The 14735-nt window shown below is 39.3% G+C and overlaps 1 protein-coding gene across 1 annotated transcript; it reads right to left on the bottom strand.

The window, feature by feature from the left end:
- Positions 1–994: 994 nt before the first annotated feature.
- Positions 995–9236, bottom strand: CDX4 (caudal type homeobox 4). Its single transcript, XM_058814267.1, has 3 exons — positions 8804–9236; positions 3699–3844; positions 995–1201 (listed from the first exon to the last, which is right to left on the bottom strand). Exons 1-3 carry the CDS (start codon positions 9234–9236, stop codon positions 995–997), a joined length of 786 nt encoding a protein of 261 aa, XP_058670250.1.
- Positions 9237–14735: the final 5499 nt, after the last annotated feature.

The raw sequence follows: 14735 nt of genomic DNA, 5'->3' as shown, positions 1-14735 counted from the left end.
GTGCCCATCAAGTGAACATTTCTTTTCATTAAACATTTCATCTGCAGGTGACAGCTTCAAAATACTCTCTCAGCTACTTTGGGAGAGTTGTTGTCTTCAGCCCCAAATAAGTGTCAGGGATAAAATCAGTGGCCTGAGACTGTTCTTGTTTCACTTCCAATCTTTAAAGACATCAAGCAAATTCTTTATTTGCTTTTTGGTGGTTTGCTTGTAGTAACAGTTCTGTTTCCATTCCATTTGTGCTTGGATTTTTGAGCAATATGTGCAGTCCTAGAAGATTGAGGTAATACTTGTCTTCCAAATTTTCTGGCATTTCCTAATGCACATGAGAAATTGCATTTTTTACAGTGGAACAAATCTTGGCAGGTTTGGTATATTCTGTATTTCACTATTGCTTGAATACAATTCCATAGGACAGAGATGATCTGTGTTATTTAATTAAATGCATAGTATGTTGGTATAGCAACATTATTATGGTCCTTGAGCATTTAAAAGTGTTTTAAATGGTTTTGATGTTTTCAAAAAGTAGCATCCTTCTCAGTCCATTTAAGTGTAAATATTTATTAACATCTACAGTTTCCTCTAATTATATAAATGGAACAAACCAATCACACCCAGATGGTTATATCTTCTGCAATAGGACTCTATTTTATAATCAGTTCTCTTAGTTTTTTGTGTATATAGATGATCAGACTAGAACTACCTGTACTGAATCTTCAGCTGGATCATTCTTTGTGTCAGTGTCTAAAGCAAATTACCTGCTAGCAAAGATACCAAAAAAAGAATCTTAGCAGCACAAAGTCCCTGAAATTTTTGCAATAATTAAAATATTTTGCTTATAGGCTCAGATTTCCTGCTTAGAAATCAGCACTCTGAAGGCAGATAAATGAAAATGGTCCCTTGGGAAGTTGAGTTTCCAAGGTGAGCAGTGGCAGTGGTGGAGAAATCCATTCTTGCTTTTCCTTTTTTTCCTGTTTTGGTTTTTTCCCTCTGTTCATTCTGAAACTATGACTTGATGAATGTCATTAGGCTGTAATCCATTTATTGCATGTGGTGGTGGGAACAGAGAATTTGACAGTTCATTTGGACTGAGTGATCCAGAGTCACTCTGAGCTGAGCCCCCGCTGCCATCGAACTGCGAGATTTTCTTCTTGATCATTTTTCTCTCTTTTGCTCGGCGATTCTGGAACCAGATTTTCACCTGGGGCATTATAAATGATATCTGATTAATTCAAAGTGCTGCTCAACTTTTTACAGTAATCATTGCAATGGAAATGTAGGTAGGTCCAAAACCACAATTTAAAAAACCCAAAACCCAAAGCAAACAAACAAAAAGCCATGAGGAAAAAAACCCCCAAAGCTAAAACCAAACCAAAAAACCCTCCACTAACCAAAATACCTAATTTGTGCAGTGAAAGTTTTTACATTATTCTGTATTAATTTTTGGCATAATAACCAATAGAAAATTGATTTTTTTCTTTCTTGATTTCTTATTTTTCTTGGGCCCTTGGTGTAAAGCGAACACACAGTGTTATATTTAGGAACACAGAAATCAATGAACTCATTGAGACTCAGGCCACAGAGTTCATCATTTCAGCTTTGCCAGTGTCATAATTTATGAAGATGCAATTATGGATTAATTGTGAAGATTTCTTTATTATCTATGTTACAGATTAATTCAAAGCCAAGTAGTGAGGGTTCTTTTTCTTCATTTATGTTGTGAGTGATTTTTGTGTGTATATATATTCTTATGTATTTAGAAGTTTTGACTGTTTTTATTACTGGAATATATATTTAAACATGTATTTTGCAGATACATATGTACTGTTATGTGTGTAAATAGATATATCAGCATTACTTAAAGCCAGTCAATTTCCCAGGCTCATTGTGCAGGTGAAAGACTTATCTGTTTAAAATCTACTTTAAGGATCTCTATTTTCTTTCCTTATGTGAAAGTGTGAATGAGGAGGAACTTCTGTTTGTTTTCCTGCTTGCTAACTGTATTCTTAATTCACAGTATTTGTTACAGCCTTTGAGGCGTGTTGAATACTGTACAATATAGAAAGTTGTACTCTTGCTTTGTATTAAAAATCTCAGTGATTTATATTTATTTTTTACTACCCTGCTGGTATTGGCATGAAGAAGCATTTAGCTTTGTCTGTCCTGTGGAAATGCTGATCAGTTATGTATTTTGTCTCTATTATACTTGAAGGAACTTTCCAGGTAAAAATGGGGTGGCATTAGGAGCAGCAGCTCTGTAAAAGGAAACTGCTGGTTTTCTGCAGGCTCACTGGGGACTCCAGGCATGTCTGTGTTCTAAATCAGCAGAACATTAAAGTGGAGCTTGCAAATCTCTCATAATTGCAGTTCTCTGAAAATTTCCCAGTGCAGCTCTATCCCACTGTGTGACAAACTTAGTCCATCCATGATAAACTTGGGTTTTGTTGTTCCTGCCTGGGAGCACTCACTGTCTGTGCAGTGCACTCTGCACTATTTGGGTCTGGGCACTAAAATATATTTATAAAATCCCAGTGCTTGATCCTAAAACACCACTGATTGTCTCTGCATTCCTACATTTCCAGCCTCCATTGGTCCCTCTCTGCTCCCTGCTCTTCCACAGACTGAGTGGAGAATCAGAGAAAGCACTGAAAGAGGAACATTTTCAGAGACCTGAATGTGTATATTTAGAAAGAACAAAAGCTTGTAAAATTCTAAGAAGAAAGATGTCTAGTTAATATTTACCTCAGGGCAATGATCTGGTTTTTAAATGAGATGACTTATTCAGTATCACCAAATGTGCCCTTCTCCTCCAGCTGTAGCAGAGCCATTGCAATTCTGGAGGCTTGGATCCAACAGTTACAATTTCCACACACTGCAGAGCTGTGCTTGAGAGAAATGCTCTCCCACACAGGGATTTTAGGGAATTCTCATCCTGAGTTGCTCTGGTGTCTGTATGAACACGGCTAACACGGCTCCTGTGCCCTGCTCAGCAGCCTGGCTTTATCCAGGACAGACATTAAATATGTACTAGACAGGAGTGAAGGCAGAGCTGCTCTCCAAGGGAGCAATGATGCAAATATGCACTTGAACATTCCCTGGATGGATAGTCTGGGCTACACGCATGAGTGGCAAAAAGAGATCCTTACTTGAAAATCCAAGGTTGTAAAACCCCCCTGAATATGCTGAAATCTGACAGAGGAAGAATGTGGCCTGTGGAAATTGTGGCAATATATTGTAACAAAAAAAAACCCTAGATATCTCATTGGATTGAGTTTTAACTTTCCTGTCTTACAGCTGAAATATATCAAATGCTTTGGATTTTTTGCTGGCCATTACTTGGTGTGATTTTAAGAAGAAATAAAATTATGAATGTTGTAACTCTTGGGACCATAGCTAAGACCTGTTAAGCTGAACTGTTTAAATTCCAGATGGCATCAAGCTAGAAAGTAAGAATAACTACTTTTTAAAGTATGAGCTGATTCCTAATGTTGAGTTCCATATAACTGGAGGGTTCTGTCAAATTAACTGTGGGGCTGTGTAGTGGATTGTCTGTGTCAAATGCAGAGAGGCAGGAGATGGCTGCTGCTGTGTACCCTGGCAGTGCCTGGGCGCTGGGGGCACACCTGAGGGGTGCTCTCTGTGCCTGTCCCTGGCAGTGCCTGGGCACTGTGGGCACATCTGAGGGCACACCTCTGTACCTGTCTTTCAGAGAGTCCCAAGTTTGCTGCGAGTTCTGACTTCCTCCTGATTGTAATGTATCTGTTGCAGTGAAATTCCTTCTCTAGTTCCAGTCTCTGGTGATCTGTGTAAACAACCCGGTACTTTTCTTTTGTTCTTGTTTTACCTGGTTAGAAAAGAAAGATTATTCATAGATTGAGTTGGATTTTCCATAGCAGCTTGCAAACATCTCAGGCATTTCCCAGACATTAATTAAACTACAGGACACTTGGATAGGACTGCTTTCTATGGTACAGAGGTGCAGGGTGAAGTAACAGACTGTTGGTTACCATAACTGTCTTTCCCTCTTTATTTCCCCTCCCTGTAAACATAGATTTAAATGTGAAGCTCTTAAGTGCTAAACACCCTGAAGCATGTTAAATAATTCACAGCAGTACATAATTGGTGCTGGCTATATTAATCTCAGAGGGGTTTCATTGCAGTGCTCAGTGAAGTGACTTCTGTGTCTCTGAGAACATAAATACCCAGCATTTCAAGACTGAGCTTCAGTCACAATTTGTGCAGTTGTACTGTGGCCTATTTCTTTATCTGAGTTTCTAAAGATTGCTTCTGTAGCACAAAGGTGTGTCCTAATAGAAATGTTGAAATGCTTTTCCTTTCTTGTGGCCCTAGGATAAATTCAGAAGTTCAATAATAATTTAATGTACTTTTTCAAAAAGGTCCAGTCTTGCAAGGTGCTGAGTGCCTGCAGGATATCCCTGAGGGTACTCTGTGCTGGGCTTCCCTTTACAGTTGGAGGTAATTAACAATTTGTAAGATGAGGCAATAAAATCTTGTAAAGGGATTACAGGATCATCCTCTCTCTAATGTATAAAATAAATATTCTTAGATATATTGGATAAATACTATTAAGAGAAGCATTATTAAATGTTTAGAATGTATCTCTCATTTAATATAATTTTTAAGCAATTCTTCATGTAATAATAATCCAGAGAGATCAGTTTTCAACTTATTTGTTCTCCTTTGCACTTTCAACAACCAACTAGATAGTTTTCCTTTTTTCTTCTGATCTTCCCAGTTTTTTTTGATGTGAGTTTTCTGGGACAAACTGTAGGACAAAGACTCCTTTAAAGTGGTTCCCTAAAATCCATTGAGGTGTTAAGATGAAGCACACGCCACACAAAGGAGCGACAAGGAGATCTTATCAAGAACCCCTTTCACATTCAGAAACACAAGCCAATTGGTTTGGAATTTACAAGCCCTAAACAAATGTCAGACGCTTTCATCTTAGCAGAAGAAAAAGGGACAGAAATAGATGAAGGAATACTTTTTCCTCAGTTCTCTTTACTTTTGGACCGACACCGAGGACAGACTGGGATATTTTTATCTGAAGGTAGACATAGCTGAAATAAGCATAATTAGAGATATTTTCCTAAATCCTCTGCCACTTCAACTTCCAGCATAGAAGATTTTCCTGCCTAAATTTGCAGGACTAAATAATTCAACTGAGTTTACTTTTTTTCATGGTACAAATCATTGGCTTTGAAATATTTGCCCTCAGTGATAGTTCTAATGCTAACAATAGTATAGATATTCAGGTTCCTTGTAAACTGAGGGGTCAGAGGGAATCTTTGAAAACAAGTTAAAATTCAACAAGGTTATTCCGGCCTCTCTATAATCAGCAAATATAACCATGATTTGAGGGGGTGGAGAAAAGGAGTAGTTTTCCCCATTCCCCTTGGTCATAAAATTCACAGAGTATTTCTTCTGAAGACAATAAAGCTGGGAGAAGGCCTCTTTATTTGCTGTGAAAATCATCACCCTTTCCGGCAATATAACTCCTGAAGAAAGGAGGGAGAAGGAAGAGACAAGACTGCATATCAAAGCAAAGAGAAGTGTTAAAAGGGTCTGTTGCCTCAATATGACAGATAGGCCTCAAAACCTCAGACAATGTAGGCCAGTGGAAAATAGATGTCACAACTAATTTACAAAGAAAAATAAATTAGCATTAAAGCAGGGGCCTGGCCTTTTTTCCTGCTATTCTGTTTTGCTTTCTGGCCATGTTTCTGCTGTTCTGTAATCTGAATTACTTGTACATCACAGCTTGTTTAAACAAAGACATAAGATGTCTTGGCTATATTTTGAAAAAAATCCTGTGGCTGAGCTTGTAACATATGAAAATCATGTTGATCTTTTGTTTAGTCCTGTTAAAGACCCTTCTCTCTCTGAGACGGGTCACTCCCTGATGGAAGTGTCATATGAAGCTTTAAAACCTTTTTCTAGGCCTTTTAGATACCTTTTCAGTGAGTTTTACACTTTGAAGGTTCTCTTGCTCTCAGAAAATACACATCTTACGCTGTTGATTACACAGAGTTTAGAAGATAATTGGAAGTTCTGCTCCAGCATAACTGAAGTGGATGGCAGATTTTATCGTAGATTTTCAGTAAAAGCAGGATCTGATTATCAGGAATTCCTTAGATGTTCTTTTCCTCACTTGGAGGGCCTGACTGGGAAGGTCTCTTTACCAAGCCCACTTTCCATGTTTGATTTTTTAAAAATGTCTTATTGCCTTGTATATTTGCAATGCTTTTGTGTTTGAAGAAAAACAAGGGTTGGTTCTGAACATACAGTTACGGTCCTTTAGTCAGAGGATGTTTCATTTCAAATCACATTTTATCTGTTGAAAGGACAGAGCACTTCTGGCTTTGATCTTGTTTCATCCTGAAGATTGACTTGATCAGGTAAATTTTTGTTTCACTTTACCTGCAATTTAATTTTGTTTTGTATCAAATGCTAAATAAGAATATTGAAACAGAATGTAATGTATTTAATAGAGTCTAAACAGAGAGGAAAAATTCCCACTGACATCTCCTCACTCAAAATAATTCCTACTGTGTTTAGCACAGTATTTCAAGAGGCTCTCTCATCTAATGGGATGTGTTGTGGTTTCTGTTACTCCATTCTGCTCACACACACTGATGTGTGTACACCCTGGTGGAGTTAAGGACATCCACATGTTTATGCACAGAAATGTGTTGGTAGAGTTTAGGGCTGTCATTCTGGGATTTTAAAGCAATGAACTTTATTAAGCAGTGATAACATTGAAGGAGAGGAACCAGTAGCTGCTTTGATAACCCATATAACATTATGGCAATAAGGAAAAACAGCAAGTGTGTTTCAAAGAGGGGTTATAATGGCATCAAGTCAGTTTTCTTCTAGAGAAAACACTGATAAGGTGGTACAGAGCAGTTACACGCATAATTTTAGCTTTGTAATTTATTTGAATTCTCTTCCATTTATCACAATTTTTTCTGTGACCCAATTAAAATTTCCTGGGGTTTTTTTTTTTTTTTTTTTTTTTTTTTTATTTTTTTTTAATACCAATGAAAAGCTAAATGTCTTTGGTACTTTTCTTATTTTGCACAGTTACCATATTTGTGCTTCACTCTCACGATCTCCTTTTTTAAGGTGGGTTGATGCCTTGAGCTCACTTCTGTGAAGTCCTGGCTGTTTTTAACACTTCAAAGGATTGGGTTCTAGGAATGCACAGCCTCAGGACATGCAGATATTGATGGGCTCTGTTCCACCTGTCCTGAGTGGTTCATAAAGTATTTCAGAATGTGAGTAAATCCTGTGTAAGCACTTTTGAGACTAGAGATGAATTTAGACCCAAAACAGTGCCTCTGAATTGCAAATATATTTTGTAACTTTGGACAAGTGAATGAGAAACTTTTCAGGGTCTTCCAAGACTGTTCAATAAGTGTAAAGCAAGGATTTAGATTTTTAAGTGTGTTAAACTTTAAGAATGTTATTCTTCAAAAATGCCACACATTGAAAATTCTGTGCCAGCATGACACAGCCAGGGCTGCCTCATTGACATTCAGTAGTCTCAGCTGAATTTGATCTACACTCAAGTCTTGCATCACTTCTACACCTGGCAATCTCCAAAGATGTTAATGAAGTTACTGGGATTTACATGAGTATACAGAAGGAGGACAGCAGACTGACTCTGCCTGGCTTTGAAGGCCTTTGTAGAGGCTCCAAGTGGCAGGAGAGCACTGTGATATCCTAATGTTCACCAGGCATTTTATATTTAGTAACAGAGGCAAATCAATGTGTGTCTGCTTTATAATTAGGAAACAATTACCAGGCTAATTTTGCTCCTGAGTAATAACCATTTGAAGGAGGATTCTGTCTGCAGCAGCAGTGCAGATTTTCTGTGTTTTCTAAGACTGCTCCAATTGTAATTGCTCTGCTTTTTTCCGAGCATTTCTTTGATGCTCTCTAACACACTTTATTACTTTTAACCTGAACCACAGATTTAGCAAACCTTGCTACACCCAGTTTCCACCTTGGGAATATACATGGAAACGTTCATCTGGCAGGCAAGAACAGGCACATCAGTGAGTGCCACTTGCAGAAAAGAGATTTTTAATTGTGTAAATGTGGAAGCTGAAAAATTATGGCACGTAAGGAAAACTGATGTGAAATTAAATTAAAAGGGAGCTTAACCAAGGAGTTATGTGATCTGCAAACAAAATAGTCTATGCTGATTGTTTGAGTCAGATTGCTTCTCTAGGAATATTTGTGCTCACCTAATAAATCTAGGCAGAAAAATATGAGACACAGGAAAATTGCAGAAAATTACATAATCACTGCAGTTAGATCAGAGCACATGGTTTTCTTTATAATTATTGAGAAGTCTATAAAGTTTAAAAAGATCAACCTGATTCTATATTGATATCTCCCCTGCAGCACAAAATAACTATGTAGTATTTCTGTCTGTAAGTGTTAAATGTTGCTGCATTGCTCCATAACACTTCCATGATTATCATCACTTTTACATGATTATCATGTTATCACACAAAATGCTTTACAGAGTGTTCCAACAGGGATCCCTGGAGCTGAGACCACATCAACCATTCCACTACAGCAACCACAGAAAGCCTTTATGGGAGAAAGTGAAACTAGCATAAATTTAGTTAAAACTGCATTAAACAGCAGTGGGCTAAATAAATGTCATAAATGACCCACCAACCTATGTGCTTCAAGTAAAGTTAATTATTTCTAAGCTCAGTGATAGCAGAAGATGCTTTCTGAGGTTGAAAGTTGAATTTGCACTCACCAGCAGTGTTGGTTTGCACGGTTTTCCTCATCCACTCATAAGAGCTGTGCCTTTGGCTGTTGGGAGAGATTTGCTGGGCATGGATTGTATCTACAGGAGGTAAGGGTGCAGCAGCAGCAGCGGGGTGCAGGGAGCTGTAGTCAGCAGAGCTGTAGGAGCCCTGGCCAGGGGACGAGCCATTGATGTGGGCAGCGGGCGCGGCGCTGGAAGGGCCTGGGCCGTAGGCGCCCCAGTCCTCGCGCTGGGGGCCGTAGTGGGAGCCCCAGGCGGGCGCCGGCTGCCCGTGGCTGTCCAGGGCTGCCACGGGGTGGTATCCCATGTAGTCGGAGTAGGCTGGGGCAGACACGAAGTTCTGCACGGGCAGGCTGTTGTTGGCCCTGGCAGGTCCTGGGTACATGCTGGGCTCCTTCTCCAAGAGCGAGCTCACGTACATGGCTGTCCCAACTGTAAACACGGCGTCACAACATCTTGGTCCTCAGCGTCTTCTTTTACTGCTCAAAAATATTTGTGTTTGGTTTTCTCTAATAATGCCACTCTGCTTGGAATCTTCTACTTCATCCTCTTTTATTATCAACTGTGTTACCAGGTGCTGGTGGTAATGGTTTACCAAGATCTTGTCTGACGTCAGCCCAACTGCCTGCCTCATAATTACATTTACATTCAAATGAAGGGCTGACCAACCCCACCTTGCTGCTGGTTCTGGTGCTTTCTCTTTCAGAGAACTTTTATCTCTCCTATTATCCTGCCCTGATATTCAACAGTGATCCCAGTCCTGTAAGATGATGCAACAGTTGCTTGGATTTGTAACTTAAATAGTTAAGTAAATCGACCTTTTTAAAAGAAATTAGAGTGGTAACTATAATAGCAATGTTTAGCATTCTTCTTGTCTGAAACCTTTATTTCATCAGGTATTATCAATCAACAAATAAATCTGTTACTCTCTTAATTTCTCAAATATTTTAAAAAAATCTCCTTTTTAGTCTTTCACAGATACAGTCAATTTGAATAATTGCAATTCAATAACTTCAAAATATAGAGCACCTTGTAAACAGCATGTCTGGAGTATAAACGTCTCAAAAATGTTCCTCACATTGTTGATTTGTAAGAGGTTTTCCAGAATGGGAGACTTTAAAGCTCTGGCTGTAAGACACATGTTCACACTCTCCCCATACAGAGTGATTTAAGAGATCCCTTCATCTGGTGGCCGTTGCAAACTGATAAATTTTAAAAAGCAGACAATAAATCTTCCTAACAAAGATGGTGCCAGAAGTACAAAGAAAATGACTGTAAAAAGTAGTGAAAAAAGTCTTTGATTAGGCCCAGGAATATTGTTGGCTTCTGTTTCAAGCCAACCTTTATCTGCCTGAAAGGAGGCTGGTTCCTTCCTCTGAAGCTGCTGGCTATAGTCTGCTTCCCTTGGCAGCTTGGGCCAGGGAAATCAGCAGGGAGAGACATCTGGGTTGTTAAGTTTGTGAATCAGAAGTGCCCCGATGCTGCTCTGTGACACACGGATGCTCCCCGGGTCAATGTTCGTGTCCCTCTGAGAAAAATGATTCTGAAAGCGGCTTTATATCCTGTTACTAACAGCTTGTTCTTAACAGGAGAACTAAGCCACACCCTAGGACTTTAGAATTGCCTCTCTGGGTTGTGTAGCTGCAGTTTGTGGAGTGAACTCGCTGTATTTTTATTTTGGATGGGTTTCTTTGCAGTGAGCTATTTGTAAGGGCTATGCTTGCAAAAGAGGTGCAAATTACAATGAGTTGTTTCCCTTTACAGAGGTGTGGGTTTTCATTCAGTATCCTTTGTATTTTGACACTGCTTGTATTCACACATCCCTTCTAATTCCAGCACTACAGGATTCTAAGTGTGTACTTACAGACAGGAAAGATATTCCTCTTCTCCTTAGGACTGGGCTTTTTGGGGAAAGAATTTGTACTGAGAAGTGTAGCAAAATCTTTGTAATTAATTTTGGTATATTTACAGAATTCTACATTAAACGTTGGGATCCTCAGAATGCTGAGGCAAGTTGCATGGGATATTGCATGGAAAAAATAAAAACTTCTGTAGTTGGTGTACCTTTATAAAAATAGACATTATAAATAAATGGAAGGAGGCTCTTATTCCCTTTATCTTGAAAGACATGGAATTGTAACACAATTGTTAAGAGCCCCCAGTACTGAATGTTATCCAAATTAAAGAAGATGTGTTACCTATATCCTTGGAATATTTATCCCGTTTGTGGCATTATCCCCCAGTTAAATTCCCCTGGATTGCTGAGTGCTGTGCAGGGCTGTCAGTCACAGGCAGACCCATAGGAGGGGAAGCTTTTGGCTCCATTGGCTCCATCTGCAGCAAGGGTATCCATGAGCATTGGCTGCTCAGAGATTCAGCTCAGCCCCATTGTTTGATTTCCCCCAAACCCACCATTTTCACATCCCTGTGAATGATGTAATCTCATATTCTGCAGTAGGTGATGGGAACATTTTAAATCCCTGAGGTGTTATGGGATGTCTCTGCACATACCCCCACAATTTCAGTATCACTTAATCATATTTTTTGTATCTCAGAGCGTTATCCTTTATTCTCTTTTCTTCTTTTATCTTTTGTTTATGCTCCTCCTTTCCCTTTCTTGTTTTGCCTGTTCCATTATCTGAATTTTCTTCAGTTCTATTTCGATTCTTTCCAGAAGATAATTAGATCAAGATACTCTGATGGCAATTTGCTACACTGATTTGATATCAGCTAACAATAGTAAGCTTTGAATAAGGCATTTTGTTTAAAAAGATTTACATAGCAGGATAAGATTGCTGAGCAGGACTGCAGATTTTTAACACCAAAGTGAGAATAAGATAACTAAAATAGCAATGTTCAAATGATCTGCTCCCTGGGTCTGATATCTCCTATTCTGTGTAACAGAACAGGGTGGAGATATTAAAAAGGAGCTGTACCTTTGCATGTTGTCTTGTAGTTTGAGGCTACCAAAATTTTGGTAAGAAACAGTCCTCAGGCAGTGGGCTGGACATCCAGAAAGCTCAGCCACGTGGAGTCTTGTATTTGCAGCATTTTCTGCAGAAACAGGACAGATCTGTGTGGCACCAGCAGCAGCAGTGCTGTGCTCCTTGGCAGAATTCAGAGAGATGGATTGCCAGGAAAACTGAACTCCAAGGTTGTTTTTTTAATTCACCTGTTCAAATTCCAGGTGTAATTTATCTACTAAGCCAGCGGCCATGGGAAGTTGTCTCAGTGGTTGTTAAAGTGAAGTTTTATGTGTGTTAAATCAAATGTACTTTGAGATCTTTGGGGAAGAACATTTTCTAGTTTTCTAACAAGTGGTTGATGAAAACTATCAATAATAACAAGTGAGGTGCTCACCACTGGAACTCTGAAGGGTTTGTTTGTACAGGCAGTGGAGATGGTGCACTATTGTATAAGAGCTGCTCTAGAGAGCAATTCCACCCCTGTAATAACAACATAATCACAAACGTGCAATTAAGTGTTGTAATGACAGCTATTAAAAGTGCAATTTCAGGACTACTGTTACTTTAAAACTTGCCTGTAGAATGATAACTTACATGAAAGGTGTTTACAACTCTGATAGTTTTTATTAGGAACCCTTACTCATAAAATTACTCTTCCTTTTATATGGAGATAAGAAGACAATAATCTGTCTGTCTTTGAAGCATGAAAATGATGTGAAATCTCTTTTGTTTTGGAGAATCAAAAAGCAGGTGAGCTGAATGTGCCCCTTTGTGGCTCAGGTTGTTTTCTTGCCTCCAGATGACCACTCCAGTACCACTGCAGGCTCAGGAATGCTCCTAGCCCATGTTTTAGAGCTGAATGCTTGGAATTTCACGCTCAGGACTTTGTTAGGGAGCTCTGTATTGCTGATTGTTCTAATGCAGTTTTTTGGAGGTGTTACTGACCCTGTATTCAAGCTGAGTTTGCATGCACATTCATTCCTCCTAAAATTCTTAGGCAGCAGTAGCAATCTTGAGGAAAGGTCAGTCAGGACATGGTTTGCTGTCAGCTGAGGGCAGTTCTGTTGGGGAAAAAACCCAACTAGTGATGAAGGAAAGCAGATGGGTTTAAAATCTTAAAATACAGCTAAAGAGGTGGCTTTTGCTTTTACTGAAGCTTTAACAAACACAAAGCTTCTGAAATTTTTATTTGCCCTTTTAAATTGGGCTTTTTTAATATACAGAACCCTACTTAGGTCTCATTTTCAGGGCTTGAAATGCAAGCATGTGCACATGGCAGATGTGGCACAGCTCAGAGAGCTCAATGAGCAGTGCTGACTGAGCTGTTCTCACTTGCTGAGCTGAATTTTCTGGGGAAAAGGAAGAAGGGATATAGCACAATTTCAGTTCTGCCCTGTGTCTCTGATCCCTACTGGGGATCTGTTTTCCATAAGAGAGCAACAGAAGAAATAAAGATGCCAGCTGTCTGTGAAGCCTTCCTCAGTGGTATTGAGTTTAATTTCATGCTCTGAAGTTTTGGTTGTTAACAAATCCTTTTGAAAAAATGATGAAAAGTGGCTGGTAGAGAGCTGATTGTGTTTACCCTTCTCTCTACCCCACTTCTGTTTTTCTAACTGCTGCTAATGACTTATCTTTAATTTCTAAATGTTAAAATATGTTTTATTAATCTATTTATGAATACTCTGCATCAGTTTTGTCAGGAAGAAATGGTCTGAAGATAAAGGAGAGGGTCTTACTATTCTGAAATTGAAATGATTTAATTTCTGCTTCCAAATCAATAGTGACAGAAATAAGAGCATTCCTTACTGCTCCACAAGCAGCTTGAATTCAGCAGGAGTTACAGAGCCTGTGTGTGAACCCCAGGGTAAATCAATTCTTTAGCAGAACCATGAAAATGAACAGCAGCTCCTCGATTGCCATTGATTTGGTTCCTTCCCCAGCAGTGCAGGCACTGAGCTGATCCCTCCTGCCCAGGTGTGGCTGGGTGGCACTGCTGGTGCTGCCTGTGAATCCTGCAGGCATTATTTGGTGTTGGCTTTCCTGCAGGAGGTAACAAAGGAATCGATTCCTTCCCTGTTTGCCTGCCAGCTGCAGCTTTCCGGTGCTGCCAGCCTGGCATTTCTGCCCCACACATTTAACTCAGGGGTTACTGCCCATGTAGGGTCTCTGCTGCCTCACAGGGACTCTGTTTGTTGAGCCTTGGATGGCCAAGAGGTGCATCTTAATTAATCCTCTCCATTTATTGGCAGACATTTACTAACAGGGTTTTTTTTTTAGAGAATTGGAACAATTTGTGTGCTTTGGGTATGAAAACAGCTGGCAAACATTTTCATCATAAAACCTGTGCCTATTTCTTTAGCTGGTGAGTTTTGCACGATATTGTGTCCAACTAACATCCAGTGCCATCTGAAATGTGACTGTGAGTCATTTTCAGGGATGTGTCATTTCAGTGCCGCTGGACCACCCCAGCAAACCAAACATGGGAGCTAAAGCAGAAATCTGCTTTTTAATTTTTATGGTAACATCCACAATTAATGTATTTTTGAATCTCCTCCTTGGGTAGAAGGTGACACATACTTGATGCTCTCTCATTGTCCCATAACCCCTAAGTGGGAATTGAAGATTTTGTTTTAGAAATATAATTTTGAATTGTATATTTTGCTTAATTGCAAGAAGATTTGGTAGAAGGTGCTGTTTGCTTGATTTTTTTGTACCATCTAGATCACAGTTGTAGCTGGGAAACAGGGTTTAAAGTTTAGTGAATTCTTCTGGAAATTGGATATTCCTTGATAGTTCTTTTAATCACAATTAGGATTAAGGGCTTAGATATTCCTGTGATGTAGCCTAAGGTATGCTTTTCTTCTTCAAGGCACTTCCCTAACAACCAATCAATCTTCACAGTACTCTGCTTTAGTGTCCTGAGTTTTCAGATGTGATAAAAGTGATGAGTTATT

Source organism: Ammospiza caudacuta, chromosome 14 (assembly GCF_027887145.1).
Source record: "Ammospiza caudacuta isolate bAmmCau1 chromosome 14, bAmmCau1.pri, whole genome shotgun sequence".
NCBI classification, from domain to species: domain Eukaryota; kingdom Metazoa; phylum Chordata; class Aves; order Passeriformes; family Passerellidae; genus Ammospiza; species Ammospiza caudacuta.
The sequence above is the reverse complement of the archived record's forward strand: the minus strand, read 5'-3'. Positions and strand labels throughout refer to the sequence as shown.